Raw genomic sequence first — 21600 nt, forward strand, 5'->3', positions numbered from 1 at the left:
GACAGGAAGAAGAGCGTCATTCTGATTAGATACATCAAGGGTGCCTACTTTGAAGACTTAGTTTTTGGCAAGGTTTTAAAGAATATCTAGGTTTGTAATAGTGTTAAGAATTAAAACAACATTGCAAAGCAATAAGATTTGACAAAGCTTATTATTGCTGAGCTCACAGATACTCCTATATTAGTCTCGTTTCTGTATGCTCGAAATATTCTAAAATAACAATAATGAAGTATGTCTAGGATTGGGAGAAAAGAATTCCAAGTAAACGAAAAATTATTAGCAAAACCACAGAATCCTGAAACTGAGGGCTGGGTATCTGGTTCTATCAAAGGTAAGTGCTACAAAACAACTCTGGAAAAGTGAGATGAGGTCAGATTATACAAACTCTTGGCTCAGTGGTCCTGACAGAGAGGTCTGTGGTGGTGGGGAACCCCTGGAGGCTTTTTGATGAAAAGAGCAGTGAAGCAGGAATAGAACTCTGGGAGAAACTGGCAAAATGGGGAGAGCCCAGAGGTGGAAAGATCTTATAATGATGGTCCAGCTAAAAAGATGTTGGTCTACTGAGCTCCATAATATCCTGGTTTTCTCTCTTGTTCTGCTTGCTTGCATCCCATCTTTATTTTTTAAAAATTCCTTTCCATTGCACAGTCGTATTTCTTCCTTTTTAGCCTAGATCCCTTGTAGTCTCATCCAAGTATATAGTAGAACAGGGGTTGGTAGGCTTTCTCTATGAAGGGCTCATAGTAAATATTTTAGGCTTTACAGGCCACACAGATGCTGTTGGCAACCATTCAACTCCATCACTGCAGCCAGAAAGGCAGTCACAGAAAAGAGATAAAGAATGGGCATGGCCATATGCCAATAAAATTTAATTTACAGACATTAAAATTTAAATTTCAGGTACTTTTGTGTCATGCAATATTCTTGTTTTGTTTTCAAAAATTAAAACATAGGGACCAGCACTTGGCATAATGTTGCTGGACTCCCATGTAGTCAACCACAGTTCGAGTCCCAGACCCGGTGGCTTAAATTCACACTGGGTACGTGTGCGTGCGTGCCCAAGATCCTGAGAAGAGGATGGAGGAGAAGGAATTGTGGCATGGCCATCCCCCCTGGGGGGGGGGTGATTTCCTGCTTTCTGTCTCTCTGTCTCTGTCTTTCTGGCAAATGCACACACCCTATAAGAAAAACCTCTCCCAAAAAAAAAAATAAATAAAACATAAAAAGCATTCTTAGTTTTCGAGCTGTATGAAAATAAGTTGCAGATTAAGGAAATATAAAACAAAAGCACAATCAGATACAAGTTCTCACTCCTTAGAATAGCTATAATACGGAAGTTGACTAAAAAGTGCTGACAAGAATATGGAGAAATTGGAGCCGTCATGTGTTACTGGTGGGAATGTGCACTGTCCAGCTGCCTTGGAAAACAGTTCGACAATTCTTCAAACAGTTAGACATAAAGTTATCATATGCTCCAGCAATCCTACTCCTAGGGATTACCCCAAAGAAATGAAAACATACGTCCACACAAAAACTTGCTGTACACAAATGTTCACAGCAACAATATTCAGAATGATAAAGTAGAAGCAACCTAAATGTCCATCAAGTGATGAATGGATAAACAAAATGTGACATGTCCAAATACTATGCTATACAACATGGGCGAATCTTGAAAACACATGCTAAGTGAAAGGTGTACAAATACCATACATCGTATGATTCCCTTTCTGTAAAACGTCCAGAATACGCACATAGCAGTCTATCTGCTGTAGAGGGAAGTTTCTCAATAATTCTCTTTCAGGCTTAATTTTAGTATAACTTGTTTTCATCTTCTCTCTCTGTCACCCAGGTGGTGATAGCTAATTAAAAAAAATACATGGAACTGAATCTTTGGTATTACTATTAAGTGTCAGGGAAAGGGCATCATTAAAAAGAAATGTTTAATGACATACAGAAAGCACAGTCCCAGAAGTTCACGCAGCCGTCTGTCTCCTATATAAATGGATGAATGGACAGAAATGCCGCCTTTTAACAAAGCTGAAGTAAGACAGGAATGAATGTTCAGAGGAATTACAAATTTAATGATACATCCACACTTAAGAAAAAAATACTCAAAAGATCTTCTTTGAGTTGCTTCAGATACAAATTTTAATGATGCTAATGATATGACTAAAAGAAGCAAGTTCACAATTATTTATAGCACAAAGGGGGAGTCCTAATAAGTGTTTTTATCTTCTGCAGAATTAACTGGAAAGAACATGTTGACAAAGGTCTATTTCCAATTAAGTTCTTTATTATATATATGTGTGTGTGTGTGTATATGTATGTGTATATGTGTGTATATATATGTGTGTATGTGTATATATGTGTGTATATATGTGTATATGTGTGTGTATATACACACACATTTCAGGCTTAATGCGTATACACATGCAAATATATATATATAATAAAAAATTAAGAAAAATGATAAAAATGAGTACATTTGCTGGTTCAAAGTATAGTACTAGCAAAATAGATTTACTATAATTATTTCAACAGCTAATTACAGGGAGTTAACTATATACTAGGGACTGTAAACATGAATAAGACCCAGTGCCTACCTTCAAGTCATTTACAATAGGAATGGGTTAACCACAAAAATAATGCATAAGATAGTTAATAATAAATGATCAGTAGTTTCAAAGTTTTATGAGTTAGAAGAAGAAAATGCTTAGACCACATTGAGACAATCAGTAACACTTTCCTGAGGGAGGTAGCATCTGCGATATGGTATGAAAAACAGTAACACAGTCATAGTCTGAGATGTGTGGGAAAGAGGATTGCAGGCAGTGGATACAACAGCAAAGGTACAGAAGTGAAAACACAGAAGAGATTTTTATATAGAAAACTCAAATAGTTATTTTGCCAGGATATAAATCATGTTTTTTATTGAGGGGCATAAGAACTACACATAGAACAGTAAGTAGGAGTCTAATTGTGACTCATTCATTTATTCAACCATGCAACAAATATTCACTGAGCACTTGGCCTGGCATCATGGTAGGACAGTGGCTAAATAAATAAATAAAAGATAGGGGCTTGAATGTAATAACCATAGTGACTGTGTGAGGCCTCAACATTCTTTTGATAAAATGAAGTCATATTTGTCTACTTCAACTTTCTTATTAGTCCAACTTGTCAGTGGTAGTAGTCAGTCCATGTAAAGAGAAATGCCTTCTCTCTCTCTCACAGGGTCCCAAAAGTAATTTTGAGGAGGAAACACATTTGCAACCAATTATACTTTCAAGCTACACTCTAGTAGGAACTAGGTCAAATTCCTTAGTATGTTTGGAAGGATTTAACCTGTTCCTTTCTAGAAACTGTGACTTCTGCAACTTTCGTCCCAGCGAGGATGATAATATGGTGACGATCTTCTCCCAGTGGTTGATCCACTAAGCTAACCAAATTTGGACTTTAGTGAACGGAAGTCACTGCTAAAGAATTCCAAGGACAAATTCTTGTAGCTGTTGTTAGCCTTGAACATGATTAGAACATCATTCTATAATCTAGAGGTGGCACATCTTGAGAATCTGTTGAAACTACAAAAACCCAGATTTTAAAGGGGGCAAATATGGGCATGCTGTCTGTTAGAATAAAGATGTAGCTACACTTGAGCTCCTTCAAAGAGAAATGTGAAATAACAAAACATTAAAAATAGAAATGGAAGTAACTGAAATGCAGAGCAATTATACAGTCGACAATTAAAATGAAATGTAAGAATACATTAGAGAAAAGGCTATAATAAAAGATTATCATTAACTCTGGGGTAATAATAAGGAGGCTTCCCAGGCTGAGCATTAATTGGGTATAAGTTGAAGGCAGGGCTTAAAAAGCTTTCTCAGTTTGAAGCCAGAGTGGTGGAACTCCTTGTCCTCAGGGTTTTAACTCAGACCTGACATTAAACCCTTCAGAAAATGCTGCCAAACTTGTCATTTCAAGTCCTCACACAAAGCTTCAGGGCCTTGAATAGCCTCAATGATGAATGTGAATTTATTTGCTATTCTACTTTCACCTGCATGCTAGCCTCCAAATGATTATCGTGTTTCAGAGTACCTAATCGCCACCCTTTTATTTCTCAACCAGAAATCCATGCTGGGCCAGCCTAATTAGGAAAATGGCCTAGATTTGATCACCCAGACAAATGGAGGAGCCATTGTTTGCAAATCTCTGCTGGGTGACTGTAGCTTAGAAAGGAAGACACTGCCATTCACTTAATTCAGTCAATAAGTATATTTGTTCGAATGCCTAATCTATTTCTGGTTCTGTGTTTGCTTCTATGAGGAAGTGTCAGGGACTAGGAGCTGTGGGTATGGGATCAACACAATGAAATAAAGAAAGGTAGCAGACAGAGCAAGACTGGCTGTTAATCTCTCCTTTGTAGGTACTGTGTTAAAAGAGTACCCTTGTCAAACTGCCTTGCTGCCATGGTGACGGTTACTAAGAAATGCACAGATGCACAGATAAACACGTTATGGAGTTCTGTTTTGTTTCTTTCTTCCCCTTAAGTTTACTTACTCCATGAGTGGGACACACACACACACACACACACACACCCACACACACAGAGCGAGAGCGAGCGAGAGAGAGAGAGACACAGCACTCCATAGAGGATTTTGATGCTGTACTCTATCCAGTCCATGCATCTCAACCAGCCGAGATCATGAGAACACATACAAGGAGCAAACCCAGGAAGGTCTCCAGATCTGAACTGGTAACTTTCTCATATGGGCCTGCTTCATGTTTTACAGCCGTGCCACCATCCAGCCCCTCTGTTTAATTGTTTTTATTTTTAAATTCACCAGATAGTATGTGTGCTTGCTGGAAACAGAGAGAGAGAGAGAGAGAGAGAGAGAAAATGCCAGAAAGTATCTCCATAGGTCATGGTGAGAGAGAAAAAAAGCAAGAAAGTATTTCCATAGGTCATGGCCATACCACAGTCCCTTCTCCTCCATTTCTCCTTTCTTTGGGGATTTTGGGCACACATGCACACATGCCCAGTGTGTCGTGTCTTGTCTTTTCTTCTTTCTTTTTTTTAAGAGAGATTTTTGCTAGAGGGCGCATGAGTTCATTGGGGAGAGAGAGACAGCGAGGAATCATCTGAGAGGGGATGGCCATGCCCTTCTCCTTTGTTCTCCTTTTGGGATCTTGGGCACACATGCGCACACACACCCAGCATGAGTTTTAAGCCACCGAGTCTGGGACTCAAACTGTGGTTGACTATGTGAGAGTCCAGTGATGTAACCATTATGCCATTTGCTGGTCCCATCAGTGTGTTTTTCAAGCCCCTGTCTGGGACTCTAATTGTGTAGTCAGCCATGTGGGATCCAGCCAGCCACCTTAAACACCAGGCCACAGCCTGTCCCCTCTTAATTAGTTAGCTAGTTATTTTAAAACCAGGGCCTCAATGTGTCATGATGGAATCTCTTTCATGATGTATTAGCTGAAACTTTTCCAAAGTTAGAGAGGCATGCGGACATCCCAATCCAGGAGACACAAAGGACACCAAAAATAAGAAAATCCTCTCCAAGGCATATCTTAGCCAAATTGGTAAAAATAAAAAACAAAGAGAAAATTCTAAAAATGGCAAGAGAGAAAGGCCACATTACAATACAAAGGTTAGACTAATGTCAGATCTCTTAGCTGAAACATCGCAGGCCAGGAAAAAAATGGGAAGGCATATTTAAAACTTTGAAAGCAAAGCAATTTCAGCCAAAAGTACTATACCCAGCAAGATTATCCTTCAAATGAGGAGGAAAAAAATCATTCCCAGATAAACAAATGCTAAGTTGCCTCCACAGTTTTCAATTTATGTTTTTATTATAACCATTACTCATTACAGAAAACTAGATAATAGAGGAGAAGTCCAAAATGTTACAAGCTGCTGAGTCTTTCTTTGGAATGAATTTTTAATAGGCTAAGATCAAGAACTTTGTGAAGCCTATAAATCACCAAATCGCTGGTTTTGCCATGCCTTCACTTTAAAATATCTCTTTCCACTTCTGTTTTATTTTGCTGTTATGAGTACTTATTTCTTTATTCACAATATAGTACTATGGTTTTACAAGAACTCAGTGTGTGAATAAAAGTGTTTTTTCTATCTCTTCCTAATGAGCCCTTTCTTAAAAGCAACCCCTGCTCTCCCTCCCCACTCACACACACACAAAGATTTAATACAAGGTATCAGGAGCTTACAAAATTATCAGAAAGACTAAAGAAATGATCACTTAGCAGGCCTCTGGAAATGATTCCTTAGGCAAGACTGCTGGTGGTCTGCTGGAGGAGCTGCCACGTCTGCACCAAACTTGTTATTTACAAGTTTGCCTATGTCTAACTGGACCAATGATTGATATCCACCAATTTTTTCAGATTATAATTTTTCTTTTTTTGGAGAGGTTTTTTTTTTTGCTATAGGTTGCGTGCGTTTGCCAGACAGACAGAGACTTAGAGACAGAAAGCGAGAAATCACCCCGTGTGGTGATTGGCACGCTGCAATCCCTTCTCCTCCATTCTCCTATTGGGATCTTGGGCATGCACACACACGCGCCCGGCTTGAGTCTTAAGCCACCAGGTCCAGGACGTGAACCGCGGTCGATTACGTGGGAGTCCAGCGACATAGCCATTATGCTAACTGCTGGTTCCCAGCAGGGGTTGTTTTTTAGAAAGGGCCTTACTCTGTTGTGATCTTCCTGCCTCAGCCTCCTAAGTAGCTGGGACTATAGGCACATATCATCGTGACTCTCTTCTGTATTCAAACCCTTTTTGTGGACCAAAGTTTGAGCACTTCTATTTCTTGCACCTCACATACCAACAGAATACAAAAAGGTAAAATGTGCTTGGAATAATATGGTTTTTGGAGATCAAACCAGCAAAAATTTTCTGTAAATAGCCCAGATAGTAAATACTTTTTGTGTGTCTACTAAGTTTTAGGATCTGCCACAGTGAAAACCAGGAAATACCAATATCCAACAATACAAGTTATCAATCTACAACAATACACCATAGCTCATACATCATAGTCCTAGGATGTACATATGAATCCCAGGTGGCTGTTAAAAATTCTGCTCTGAAAAGATACTAGGTTACATGCAAAATCAAATCATTATAGAATATTATCAACTAAAAAATTAACTTACACAAAAGTTTCAAATTTGTTGGTAACATAAATCTAGATTTAAAAAAAATATATATATACACACACACATACACACAAGTATACATATATATATGTACACATATATATATATATATATAATAGATATACAAATATTAAAAGTGGGAACTTACAGTCACAAAATGTTGACTTCAGGTGGGTTTTCTCAGGAACAGCATCTGTAAGAAAAGCAGGAACGGGCAGAGGGAGGGAATTGCAGGGCACCTGCCACAGAGGCTTTAACTGGTCTCACCAGAAACTCTAAAGCTGGATGTCCCAAATTGTCCTAATGGAGGGATTGTGCCTTTGCTCCTCTACGATTGGACAGTTACTGGATTTGGACTGTCCTAGGGAGGGAATATAACCTTGGGTGAGGCAGTTTCCTTCACAGAAGGCAATTTTGAAGAGGAATTCAACTGTGACCCATCAGTAGTCAGCGTTCCTGGCATCTGTATCTTGTGATACAGGTAGTGTACCCCGGCATCCACTAAAAACGTCAACGGTGACTATGTCTGGGTCTGGGAATAGAGGGTGGTTTTCTATTTTTATTTTTTCAAAATTTTCCATAATGAATACTGCATTATCCTAAGGATTAAATGAGCTAATTCATATAAAGCACTCACTACAATTCCTGAAATTCACTAAGTACTCAATAAGTTTACCCAAACTTTTGTGTGTGTGTATTTAGAAAGCAATTTGTACACAATACACAAGCACAAGCTTCTCTCTTTCTTTCGAGATTTTTTTTTTTGCTATAAGGTATATGTGTTCACTGGCGAGACAGAGACAGAAAGTGAGAAATCACCCCCAGGGGGAATAGCAATGCCATATCCCTTCTTCTCCATTCATCTCTTAGGATTTTGGGCACACACACACACACACACACACACACACCCCCCTGGTGTGAGTTTTAAGCCACAAAGTCAGGGACTTTAACCACGGTTGACTACATGGAGTTCAGTGACGTAACTATTATGCCATCTGCTGGTCCTAACACAAGCTTCCTTGTAAATACAAAATAATTCTAAGTAAATTTATTGAGCAATATGTGTGTGTGTATGTATATTATATATAAATATATATAACATTTATATTATACACACACACAGTGTTTTCCTTTTAAATTTGATGTAGAGAACTGGCCCTGTGGCTGAGTGGTTAAGGGAGCTGAGTAGTTAAGGCCAATCATGTGGTTCATGTCCTGGACCCAGTGGCTTGAAAAATAAGCTGGGTGTATGTGCAAACACCCCAAAACCTGACAGGATGGAGAAATGAGGAGAAGGGATTGTGGCATGATCATATCCCATGGGAGGGGTGCTTTTTTCTCCTCCCTGCCCTTTCACAATATTTTTTTTAAGAAGTAAATATTGCCATATGTGACATGGATGAACCTGGAGGACATTGCTAGGTGAAATAAATCAGAACAGAAAAACAAATACTGAATGATCTCACTGGTTGTAGAATCTAAAAAAGTCAAACTCATAGAAGCAGCCAACAGAATGATGCTTGCTGGGACTGGGGGTGGTGGGGGAAATGGGGATATATAGGTCGAAAGCTACAACTTTCAGTTATAAGATGACTAAGTTCAGGTGATCTAATGTATGTCATGGTGACTGTAGTTAATCATTGATATTGTATACCTGAAATTCCCTAAGAGAATTGATCTTAAGTTTCTTACCACATACACAAAAAAAGTATCTATATGAGATGATGGATGTAGTAACTAAAAATAATAAAAAGTATTCTCAGTGCTTGAATAAAAGGTATAATAAAATAACAATAATAGTAACAATAGTGAAAGTAACAATAGTAATAATAATAGTAACAATGTTTATTTTAAAAAGTTTTTTTAGAGAGAGATTTTTGCTATAGGGTGCGTGTGCTCACTGGAGAGAAACAGAGAAAGAAAGTGAAAAATCAGACCCACCCTGGAGCAGATGGCCATGCCACAATCCCTTCTCCTCCATTTCCTCTCAGGATTCTGGGCATATATACACACTCACCTGCATCTAGCTTGAGTTTTAAACTGCTGGGTCTGGGACTTGATCTTGGTCAATGTGGGAGTCCAGCAGTGTAGCCATTATGCCAGCTGCTGATCCCAGTAACATTTATTAAGCATCTTCTTTGTCTTAGATGCAGTACTTAGACATTTACATACACTTACATTATTCCTGTTTTATATTCCAAATGTTTTCCAGAAAGGTATTAACAAGTTACACTCACATAGGCAGCAGATAAAAACAGTCACTGCAGGATCAGCATTTGTAAAAAGATCTTGGTGGGGGCAAGTAGCACTTTTTTTGTGGTGACTAAGGCACTGGACTCCCACATGGCCAACCGCAGTTCGAGTCTGAGACCTGGAAGCTTGATTTCTCATCCCCTGACCCCTTCTTGCTGGTGAGCAAAAACAGAAAAAAAAAAAAAAAAATTAAATAAAAATAATTATTTAAAAATTTTATTGTAATTTCATAGCTGAAAATAGAATACAGTATCTTAATCAGCATTTTTGATTAGTAGTGAAGTGAGGCACTAAAATAACAATTATTAGCATTTTAAATTTTGGCGATACATATATTCATGTTTTTTATCCTTACAAGTTAGTAAGGGATCTCGCTGTCAAAGATTGAACCTTTGTCTATTGTACAGTACAAACATTTTTTCTTGGGTTAGCATCAGGTTTTCTTTGCACTTAAGAATTTAATATTTTTAACAGTCAAGTCAATTTCTTTCTTTGCAAATTCTTCCAATTCCTTTTTTAAATAATTAGAAGAGTCTTCTCATTTCTAGGTCACTTAAATATTCACCTCAGTTTCTTCTAGTTTGCTTATGGTTTTGTGTTTTACACTTTTAAGTATTTTGTTTTGCTGCAGAAAATGAGGTGTCAATTTTTTTACATATTAGGTTAATAATCATATCTCCACTATTCATCTCTGATTTATGATGCTACCTTTATTATCTAAGGAATTCTTATATTACTTGGATATGTTTATGAGCTTTGTAAATACTTTCACTGTTTGTTGGTTTTGGAGTTAGTACCACACCTTTTTTTTTTTAATTACTAACTTTTATTCATTTAACAAGAACCATCACATTATTCTCCAAGAATCTTTTCTGATTCTTCCAAAAAGATTGCTTCCTCTCCCCTTTTGACCTCTATTACATATAAAATTCTCCCTTCTATCACAGTTATCAGGGTTGGTCTGATGCAATTCATGCATTCCAGAAGACAGGGAACAAGTGTACAATATCTATTCATTAGATTGGTGGGATTTGCATGGGTAGGTAGATATGCAGAACAGTGTAAGTCAGGGAAAAAAGGAAATGGGAAATTCCCTCAATTATTCAGCAAAGTCACCTTGCGGTCCATGACGAAAAGATTACAATGGGGGACCAGCAGTTAGGGTAATGGCTATGTGGCTGGACTCCCATGTAGAGACTGCGGTTCGCGTCCCGAACCTGGTGGCTTAAAACTCACGCTGAGTGCATTTGAGTGCACGCCCAAGATCCCCAGAGGAGAATGGAGGAGAAGGGATTGAGGCCGTGGCCATCCCCCCTAGGGGGGGGGGGGATTTCTCGCTTTCTATCTCTCTGGCTCTCGCTTTCTCTCTCTCTGTCTGGCAAGCGCACGCGCCCTATAACAAAAACCTCTCCAAAAAAAAAAAAAAAAAAAGATTACAATGATAAGTGAACCCTAGTCTCTGCCCTAGGGAATTCACCACTTAGTAGGGGAAAAAGACTCATAAACGTACATGATGAAACTGTATCATAAAATAAGCCTTAACAAAGGAGGAGAAAGGAAACGAGTAACCGGCAGTGGGCAGTGTTTCAAAGCAGTGGACATACACACCGGAGCTGGGTTTCTGGTGTCTCCTAAATACCAGAGACGATCTGAATAACATACTGCATTAATTCACATTAATTTATGACTCATCCAAGGAAGTTTAATAGTTTGGTTAAGATGGGCAAGCTCAAGAGGTGCGTCCAAAAGGTCTGCTTGGTTGTCTCAGGTCACGGCTGAGATGACTAGAATGGGATAGAGGTGAGAGTTAGTGATGGTGTGTGCCGGTTGGAAATGAGACAATTTGTTAGGCTTCTAGCCTATAAACCATTAGTTGAGGTTGGTTGAAAGCTGTACGGACCAACCAGAATCCTTGCAAGAGTGAGCACAATTCCAGGCATGGGGCACTCCAGTCCAGGTCAGATGTTCTCCTGACGTCACACGAACGTGACGTCACCAGCACCTACGCAGACTCCCAGGGAGGGGCCTCGCAGCTCACCTCTGAACGCAGTCAGCTCTATGGAGCAGCGAATTGGCCGCTTCCCGTCGTACCCTGAGGGTTCGAATAGTCTTAGCCGCAGGATCGAAAGCGCCGAAGGAGCTCAGGAGCCGCTGCCAGCCTCCGCCCTTGGCCTTCACCCGCATCTTCTCTGAGGCCCAGAGCGGTCCCGGCGGCTGCGCGCTCACGAGCTCGCCGCTTGAGGCGGTCACGCGCACGCACGCTTGTGCGCACGCTCGTCCCCTCAGAACCCGGAAGTGCGAGGGAGAGGAGAGCCACGTGGGTCGAGCTGGAGCGCAGCTCGCATGGGGGAGTCTATCCCGCTGGCAGCCCCGGTCCCGGTGGAACAGGCGGTGCTGGAGACGTTCTTTTCTCACCTGGGTATCTTCTCATACGACAAGGCCAAGGACAATGTGGAGAAGGAACGCGAGGCCAACAAGAGCGCTGGGGGCAGCTGGCTGTCGCTGCTGGCGGCCTTGGCGCACCTGGCCGCGGCCGAGAAGGTCTATCACAGCCTCACCTATCTGGGGCAGAAACTAGGTACCTCCGCCCCGCCCCCGTGCCCTTTGAGGAGGAAGGAAAGGGGGTGTATTCCACGGTCAGCACTGGCTTGGGTTTCCTGTGTCTGTGTCACTCCTAGCTGCAGGCTCCACTGGGCTTCCCGGATCTCCTCCCACCGTTCCCTTCCTTCCCTAGGCTTCCACAAGTCCCGCCCACCGGCTTGCGCTGCAGATAGATTGGCTGATCGGGCGGCTGCTCTTGCAGGACTGTGCCCCAAATCGATGGGTTTACCATTTTGCCTCGTTCATGGTTTAGTTCTGTAAAAGAGAAGCTAACCAGCTGTGTGTCTTAACGAGTGACACTGCGGCTAGAGGAGCAGAATTTGGCGATACAGCCTAGTTGCAAAGCCCCTGAGTTACAGATGGAGTCCTAGCCCCCTTTCTTAGCTCGTCCATACATAATGAAGGAAGGAGTAAATGAATCCTGGGAAGGAAAGGCAAAAAAGATGCCTAATACTAGTTAAGAGGTGACTTGAGAGAAAAACTGTAAACACTCAAAAGCACCCCATGAAAATCGTTCCCCCGAAAATAAGATGCAAGAGCTGATTAAACTGATTTTCACTAGTAGAAACAATTAGGGTTGTAAACAATTAGTATTGAGAAGATGAGGCGGAAATATTACAGATGTAAAAGCTATGCACACAGACTTACTATCTACAGCAAGAATGACAGCTAGTACGTGTGTTAGTCTTTTTAGTTCTTTGACCTATGTTAGACCCTCAGATTATTAGAGGCATGGAGTCTGGTGTGAATGGACACATGTATGCAATATGGAAGATAAAGTCGGGTGTAGATTCCATTTTGATTTTTCATCTGTTTCCTTATATGGCCTGAAAGTGACCGTGTATGTATATTGAGCTTTCAGTAAACACTCAAGGGACAGGGTTTTTTGAGATCCTAACATCTGCCATAGCTATTCAGATAATAACTCATTTATTATGCTGACTTACTGGCAAAAACGGATCAGATAGTTCTACCTTTTGTATTTCTCTCCTTTATTTATAGTGGCATGTCTCACAAATTTGAAATTGCTGTCATGATATTAGTTTTCTACAGATTAGCAAGTTGTATGAGAGGACTTCAAAAAGTTTGAGGAAAAATGGAATTAAAGTATGTGTTTATTTTGGTGCAAAACTTTTTTGAAATCCATGCATATTTCATAATATACATTTTTCATGAACTTCAAAAAAAAACCCCTCCTATATACAGTTGTGTGGGTAATGATGGGGCCCAGATCAGAATATCTGACTTTGAACTGAGTCTATATCTATATAATTTGTTTAAAATGTGTACATATATTATAATTTACATGTAATAAGTTAAATATATGTATGAAAATGAGGAATATTCTAGGTGTAAAATTGAAGGCAGATAATAGTTTTGGTTGTTTTTAGACTCCTCCATCTTATAAAGGTTGACCCGTTGCCATGACTCTTCTTAACTCATTCATGGAAATTAGATGAAAGCTGGACTTAAATATATGTATGCACACAATTTTGCATATAATCCAAGAACATTCAACTGGATTTCCTAAACCATGTTAATGGATTTCATTTTTAAAATAAACTCTGTCAGCCATGTACTTATGTAAATAGCACTGGCTCCCTTGTATGTAAGAATACATGTATAAGATTGGCACTGATAGGCTCTGTGAAGTGGCCATCATGGTGGAACGGGATTAGTTTTGTTTAAACCCCAGCTGGCATGGGCGAGCTGGGGAGCTCTGACTTGAAATTGGCTCACGCAACACTTCACACTGTGAACATGCTCAGGTGCCGTGAGACTCCCTGGTGATCTCACCTCTCAGTAAAATGTTCTGAAAATGGCATGTTCAACTCTGGTGCCTCATGACTTATTTACATGTACAGCAAACCTAAATTCCTGCATTTCGATTTCAATTTCGTGAACATCTACGGTTTCGTCGTACTGGAACATAAGTGATATTCTTGTGCTTATGGTATGATTTCATGACTGTAAAGTGGACCACTTTCTTGAAGACCTAGGAAAAAGCTTTTGTGTTGCCCTTTAAAACATTTCCATGTCAGGGGGGACCAGCAGTTAGCGTTAATGGCTATGTTGCTGGACTCCCATGTAGTCCACTATAGTTCAAGTCCGGACCCGGTAGCTTAAACTCATACCGGATACCCAAGATCCCGAGAGGAGAATGGAGGAGAAGGGACTGCAGCGTGGCCATCCCCCTGGGGGGTGATTTCTCGCTTTCTGTCTCTGTCTTTCTGGTGAGCGCACGTGCCCTAGAGCAAAAACCTCTCAAAAAAAAATTTTTTTTTTTCCCATGCCTTCCAGCCTCTTTGGTAACTAGAACATTTGTATGGTTTTCTTTAAAAAGCAAACAAAAAGTTATTCGCACCTTAAAAAATTTAAAACAAGTTCTAAGGTGTCTTTCTCCAGCTTTCTCAAGGTATAAATGACGAATTAAAATGGTATCTATTTAAGGTATACAGCTTGATGTTTTGATATACATACACATTGTGAAATAGTAACTACAGTCGAACCAATTAATGTATCTGTGACCTCACATAGTTATCTCCTTCCTTCTGTCCTGGTAGCACTTGGAGTCCCATGCTGAGGCAAGAGGGTAGTGAGTTCAAGGCCAGTCTGGTATAGGCAGACTCAGTCTGTAAAAAAAAACACCCTAAACTGCCCTCTTAAGCAAATTTCAAGTAAAAAGTAAGTCTTTTTGTCCTCAGCTGTGTAGCCAATGTGTATCTGAGACCTTAATAGTGACTCCTGTTTGTAAATGCAAGTGTGGGCCTTTAGACAAAATACAGACTTGGAAAACCTTGGGCAGGGTTCTTTTCTTGGAGCCTTTTTTTCTTTGAGGGGAGAACAGTACTTGTTTGGGGAAGGATCAGTGATTAAAATATGCTGACTCAATACCTATGGAGAGCTTTAGGAAGTCATACTTTGCTTTATTTCATTATCGAAGAGCTTCCAAAACTTCTGGTTGCTAAAATTTTACTTATTGGGAAATGTTAATTTGAGAACTATTGTTTATAAATTAACATTAGCAAGAAGTTCTAGAATAAAATGCTCAAGACATTGTATATGTTCTTTTAATATACTTGAAATTTTATGATGTGGGACAAATTATTGAAATCTTGGGAAATAATGAGTATTTATACCTAGAACCTTCAGGAAATAATTCAAAATAATCATATTTTATAAATTTCAAATATTGACAAAAGAAAAAAGCCAGTGTTTCTGCTTATTTGTTTCTTAGCATGAATGGAAAGCAGTCCCTGTTGGATATCCTGAAGCAGGGTAGTCAAAAGATAAAATTGTGTTCCTGAGAGCTTTGAGAAGAGAGACCTGTTTTAAAGAAACGTGCTGGTGGTCTTTTCCTTACTGTGCTTCCATTTTATTTGGTTTCACAGGCTAGTGATTGGTGTTTATTGATAAACTCTTAAAAGGTATTCTTTGTATTTATGTATTGTTCTCGCCCCTCCCCAAGGACAATTTGATGAATGTAGGCATCTCTTTTTTAACGGGAAGTTAAACTTTTCACCAAGGTCACCCTGCTTAATAGTAGAAGTGAGTACACAATTGAGGTCATCTAGCTCTCTGTCAGAAAAGTATTTTGTATAGTACCTAGAGCTCTCAAGTTACAATAGAGCTCCTTTATGTACTGTTGGCAGTTTTTTGTTTTTATTTTATTTTATTTTTGTTTTTTTGGAGAGGTTTTTGCTATAGGACACATGCGCTACCCAGAAAGAGACAGAGAGACAGAAAGCAAGAAATCACCCCCGGGGGGATGACCACACCGCAATCCCTTCTCCTCCATTTTCCTCTCGCGATCTTGGACATGCACACACCTGGTGTGAGTTGAAGCCACCAGGTCCGGGACTCAAACCATGGTCGACTACATGGGAGTTCGGCGACATAGTGATTACACCAACTGCTGGCCCTGGAAATTTTCTTATATCAGTTCTAAGTGGAAGGGAAAGAAATTAGCATTAGTGATAATGTGCTTTGGTCCAGGCACATCACACACTAAATGTTACTTAATTTTTTCTTCTCAGCAGTGCTATTAGTAGTCTTTAACGGTTTCTTTTTAAAAGTTTATTTCTTCCATAAGCAAAAAAAGAGAGAAACAGCTACGTGACAGGTTCCTCACGCCATGATCCACTCCCAGCCCTCAGCCAGCCAACCCGTGTGTACCCTGGCAGGTCTTCAGACTTAAAACCACAACTCTCTGGTGTGCAGATGCCTTCCGGAGCTCACATTTTACTGCTGTGCCACTGTCTGGCCCTGCTAGTTTATGTTAAGGACACAGCTGTATACCTTGTACATTTCAGAGCTGGGCTTGGAAGTTTTTCAGATTTCCAGAGCTTCTAGGTTTTATATGATACTCATATTAATTTCCTAACCTTAAAGCTTTTGTCCTATGCTTGGGCACAGAGGCCTAGTTATTCTGTAACCTTCACACTACAGAATAAAAATGAAACTGAATACGGGCACAGGAGAAAGTCAGACCCTCCGTGGTAGCAGTCCTTTATGGGATGTTTGTCACGATAGGTCCACCTGTGCCATATGGATTTTGCTGCTGTTAGGAGAAATTATGTGAATGCTGCTCAATCTGTTTAGGTAGTATATTGGAGAAAACACTTGTTAAGTATTACTAGTCTGGGGAGTCGGTAGTAAGTAGGATGACATATATCAGCTTTTCCCACAGCCAAGAGTTTCCTAAAACATGGAACTTTGTTTAAAATCTGGTCTTAGGGTTTTCTGAAAAGCCAAACTTTTAGTGATAAATCATGAAAAGTTCTGGGTAAACTGGGAAAAGTTGGTTACCCTAGTTGTAACAGACTTTTCATTTATTTTCAATTTCTTTTTTGTTTTTATTGCCAGAAACAACTTTTTTTTTTTAATAATTATTTATTCATTCATTTATTATTATTATTATTATTTTTTAAATTTGACCAGAGAAAGACAGAGGTTGAGAGTGAGAGAGAAAGAAAGTGAGAAAGCAAGCCACCAGATTCAGGACTTGAACCCTGGTCAGCCATGTGGGAGTACCCAGCGCCTTAATCACCACACCACCTGCTGGTCCCAACTTTTTTTTTTTTTAAGTTTATTTATCTCTCTCTTCCATGAGTGACAGAGACAGGCACTCTGAACAGGCTTCCTACACCACAATCCACTCTCAGCTTCAGTCAACCCTGGATCATGGGCATGCACATTCCTATCCTACGTAGGGAGGCCTACAGATGTGAACCTGGAACCTTTCCATGTGAGTCAGCCTCACAGTGTCACACTCTACTGCTGCACCATCGTCCAGACCCTAGATTGATTTCTTGTAACATATACTGAACAGTGAACTAATAATAATATTGTGAAGTGGTTCATTTATGAAGAAGATATTTTCCAAATGCCTTGATAAACTAATATGTTTAGGATAGTAATAAATTCATTCATTAAAGCATTCTGGTTTTTCAGTAGAAAATTTAAACTCTTACCTAACTCTGAGATTTTGATATATTCCTAGGAACCACACTGTTTTAAACTTCTCTGTTTCTTTTCATTCTACTACTATCTTGGCCCTTTGGTGGGGTATAGAGTTATTTAAGAAAATATCCAGTAAGCCAGCTCTATAATTAGAAATGTAGTTGATCATGTATAAATACAGAAGTAAGTAAACGCCGTTTATGTTACTTGATGCTTTTTTGATTGTCGTGAAGGATATTTTCCTGCTGCTTTTGGAATCCCTGAGTTAACAGTAGCAGTTATTTATCATTGGTTCCTGGTTTTAATCATTCATCATGTGGTGCTTATTATATTATCCCCTTTAGTGTCGACCTCATCAAAAGTGCTTAAGATTTTTCTTTCCCCTGGGATCCCAGTAATCTATGTTCTTTCATAAGAGGGATATATATGTGTGTGTGTGTGTTCTGTTTTCTGGTATAGCCTAAAAGATAAGATTTAAAAGAAAATACAAGTCTAAAGCAGAAGCAAAAAATTCTGATTTGCCAGGAATAACAACAGTGTTTCATAATGTGATCTGTTTTAAGTATAGTTACATGAAAGGAGGACTTTTTAGATCTAAGTTGACATCATTTGTAAGGTTAACTGTGCTCTGAAATGCATCTGAATCTTTACTGAAGGGGGAGGTAGGGAATTGGCGCATGGGTTAGAAAGTCATACACAGGCCCATTGCTCCACTAATGAGTTGAACCAGGTGTTATTTAACTTCTTCCTCAGTGAAATTATGAATTACAAAGTATTTTTTTAATCATTATTTAATTTTGGTTATTATTAAAATATTGACCAGAGAGAGAAGGAAAGTGAGAAAGCAAACCTCTAGGAGGTCTGGGACCCAAACCTTGGTGTGCTGTGTGGTTAACCATCATGCCCTACTGGCCCCAAGTTACAAAGTATTTATATCCCCATCATGGGAATCAGAGAATATGGTAGACGAAAACTCAGTTAGCCCCACAAATCCAAATTAGACTTTTGGATGCTGGAAGGTGTTTGGTACTTTTGGGTTCTCTTCCTTACCTGTCATGTGCTTCTGTCATTTGCCTACCAGGGGGCCAGTCAAAAAAAAAGCAGGAAGGATTCCATCCGCACCATCTATACTTCCCTGCATAATGAGCTGAAGAAGGTGGTAACTGGCCGCGGCGCCCTGGGTGGGACTGTACCTCACGTGGAAGAACTCCTTTCCCACCTCTGCGAGCAGCTCTGCTTCTTTGTTCAGGCTCGGATGGAGATTGCAGACTTCTATGAGAAGATGTATACCCTCAGCACTCAGAAGTTCATCAATGCTGAAGAGCTCGTTGGCCTTTTGGATGCCATCCTCAAGAAATACAGCTCCAAGTAGGGAAGAAGTGAGGGAGAGAATTGACAGCTTTTTCAGTCCCACATAGGCCTTCAGTTTTTTTCCCATACTCTCATGAGAGTCTATGATGGAATAACTATTAAAGAAATACTTTCATTTCATTTTGTGCATATTAATTAATTAACACATATGCATTAGGCAACTTTCTTTGGGTTTAGTTAACACCATGCTGGATGGATACTTCTCTAAGCAATAGTGAAAGACTGAGAATGAAGGATCCTTAAAAGTTGTATTATAACCAGGCCAGCAGGAGACATAAAAGTTAAGGTGCTGGATCTGACAAGACAACTTTGCAGTCTGAGTCCTGATCTGGCAGCTTGCGAATCATGCTAGGCATGTGTGTGTGTATCCCCAGAACCCTGAGACAATGGAGCATAAGGGATTGCGGTGTGGCCATTCCCCCGGCAGTCGATTTATCACTTTCGCGTTCTCTGTCATTTTCTGGTGAACACACGTGCCCTATAGCAAAAGCTTATAAAAAACAAGTTGTAACTAATTTTTCTGAGTGGATATTGGTAGAATCTGATGAAACTGGATTGTAGTATCATACATGGCTTATAAGTATTGGCTTCTATAATCTCCATCTTCCACTAATTGGGAATTTTTTATCACAGACATACATTAACCTGAGAAGCATATCAACTAGTGGGTTTGAGTTAATTTGAACAAAAAAATTTCCTTAATTAAGAAATTCTGAAAAGTTTAAATTCTTTTTTTTTTTTTTTTTTTTAATATATGGTTTCTTTAGAGAAAATTTTTGCTATAGGGTGCGCGGACTCACCAGAGAGACAGAAAGCGGAAATCACCACCTCCTCCAACAAGGAGGGGTGGGGTGTGTGTGGCCATGCCACAATTCCTTTACCTCCATTCTCCTCTCAGGACACTGGGCATGCACGCACAGGCGCCCGCGTGAGTTTTAAGCCGCCAGGTCTGGGACTCGAACTCCAGTTAACTACATGGGAGTCCAGCGACGTAACTATGACATCATGGTCCCTGAAAAGTTTAAATTCTACATAGTATTTTCTTGGGGGAAGAGGGGTTATTTTCAGTATAAGTTAATGTTCGCCCTTAGCCTAGCGTGACATACTTTTTAATGCAGACGTCTTGATTTGGTGTCTGTGCTATACCAAACATGTTTATTTCATGGTCCCAGTGGTATAGAGAAATAATTTACATTTTGGTATTCTGGTGGTATTAAAAGAGTTAATCCATTTCCCAAAGGGTCCATTTATCTCTCAAGGAATTTTTGTTTGTCCCAGTACAGCTGGTTCTTGTCAGAAGTTTCATGAAAAATTTTGTGAGTAGTGTCATCTTTCAAAGATGAAATGCCTTTGTATTAAAAAATTAACAAGCATGATAAATAGCGTGGAATCCAAACCTCTGGCCTTGATTTGAGATGCAGATCCCATGTGAATTGTTGCAGTGTCCAGTCTGCTTTCAGAGATGAATGAGAGGCATGTTCTTTTTCTTCTGGGGAGCCAGTTGTATTCAGAGTATAATGGTGTTAAAGGTTTCCTCTTTTGGTAAACTTACTACATTAATAAGCAAATATACATTTTTAAGAATCACAGTCATTTTTGATGCTTCATTTCAAATTGAATTATCAACAAATTTAGTTGTGTTAATATTATTAATTATATAAGAGTTTTATGTGTACCATTTAGAAGAAGAAATATGAATTTTGATTATATAGGATCAGAAGGTCTACTTTTTTTTTTAAATACATTTTTTTTTTTTGGAGAGGTTTTTGCTGTAGGGTGTGTGCACTCGCCAGACAGAGAGAGAGACACAGAAAGAGAGAAAGCAAGAAATTACCCCCCAGGGGGGATCGCCACACCGCAGTCCCTTCTCCTTCATTCTCCTCTTGTGATCTTGGGCACACACGCATACACACACGCCCAGCATGAGTTTTAAGCCACTGGGTCCAGGACTCGAACCACAGTCGACTACATGGGAGTCCAGCGACATAGCCATTACGCTAACTGCTGGTCCCTTTTTAAAAATACTTTTGAGGAGAGGTAGACTTGGATTTTTTTCCCTAAGGAAGCATCAATGGAATATTATCTGATTCTGTAGAATTTATTTTGTATTTATTTACTTAACTACATACATCTTTTTTGTGTGTATGCCAGAGAATGCATGTTTATGTGTACTAAAGACAGGGAGAGAGAGAGAGAAAGAGAGAGAGAGAGAATCCCCTATGAAGCCCTGATGATGTTGCAGTCCTTTTTCCTACATTTCTCCATCTTACATGGACACCTGTAAACATGTCCCTGGCATGTTGTCACTGGGGCTGGGATTCAAACTGTGGTAGGCCATGTGGGATCCACTGTCTTTGCACAGCTCTTAACCACTGTGCTAAGAGGCCAGCCTAGTTTACCTCTTCTGTACAATGGCTATAAAAGAGCATTTCAGCTAGTTTTTCAGTTTCATGGTTAAGACCAAACTAGATTATAAAATGCAAGTTAATATTTACTGATATTATTCTTATCTTATGAATACAATTTTAAGAAATAATGCCTTTAAAGAAAGAACTGACTAATACTTATACCTTCTAGACAGTTTTAAAAAATCCCTTTGGAATGGGAATAACGTACCCTTCCTTGGTTTCTATTCTTTAATCGTGATTATCACATGTCAGTTAGCTATTGCTATAATAATCCTACATAATAAGTCACACTTATCAGCTTGTAGATCTGGGGAGTTGGCATTCCT

The 21600-nt window shown here is 39.6% G+C and overlaps 1 protein-coding gene across 1 annotated transcript in view; it reads left to right on the plus strand.

The window, feature by feature from the left end:
* The first annotated feature begins 11209 nt into the window (after positions 1–11209).
* KICS2 (KICSTOR subunit 2) overlaps positions 11210–21600 on the plus strand; it is a 15575-nt gene continuing 5184 nt past the window's right edge. Inside the window, exons 1-2 of the mRNA XM_006154134.3 lie at positions 11210–12028; positions 18597–18863. Coding sequence (XP_006154196.1) covers positions 11775–12028; positions 18597–18863 — 521 coding nt within the window. The 5' untranslated portion in view covers positions 11210–11774. The remainder of the gene's footprint in view (positions 12029–18596; positions 18864–21600) is intronic.

This window comes from Tupaia chinensis, unplaced genomic scaffold (assembly GCF_000334495.1).
Source record: "Tupaia chinensis unplaced genomic scaffold, TupChi_1.0 Scaffold000395_1, whole genome shotgun sequence".
Classification (NCBI taxonomy): domain Eukaryota; kingdom Metazoa; phylum Chordata; class Mammalia; order Scandentia; family Tupaiidae; genus Tupaia; species Tupaia belangeri.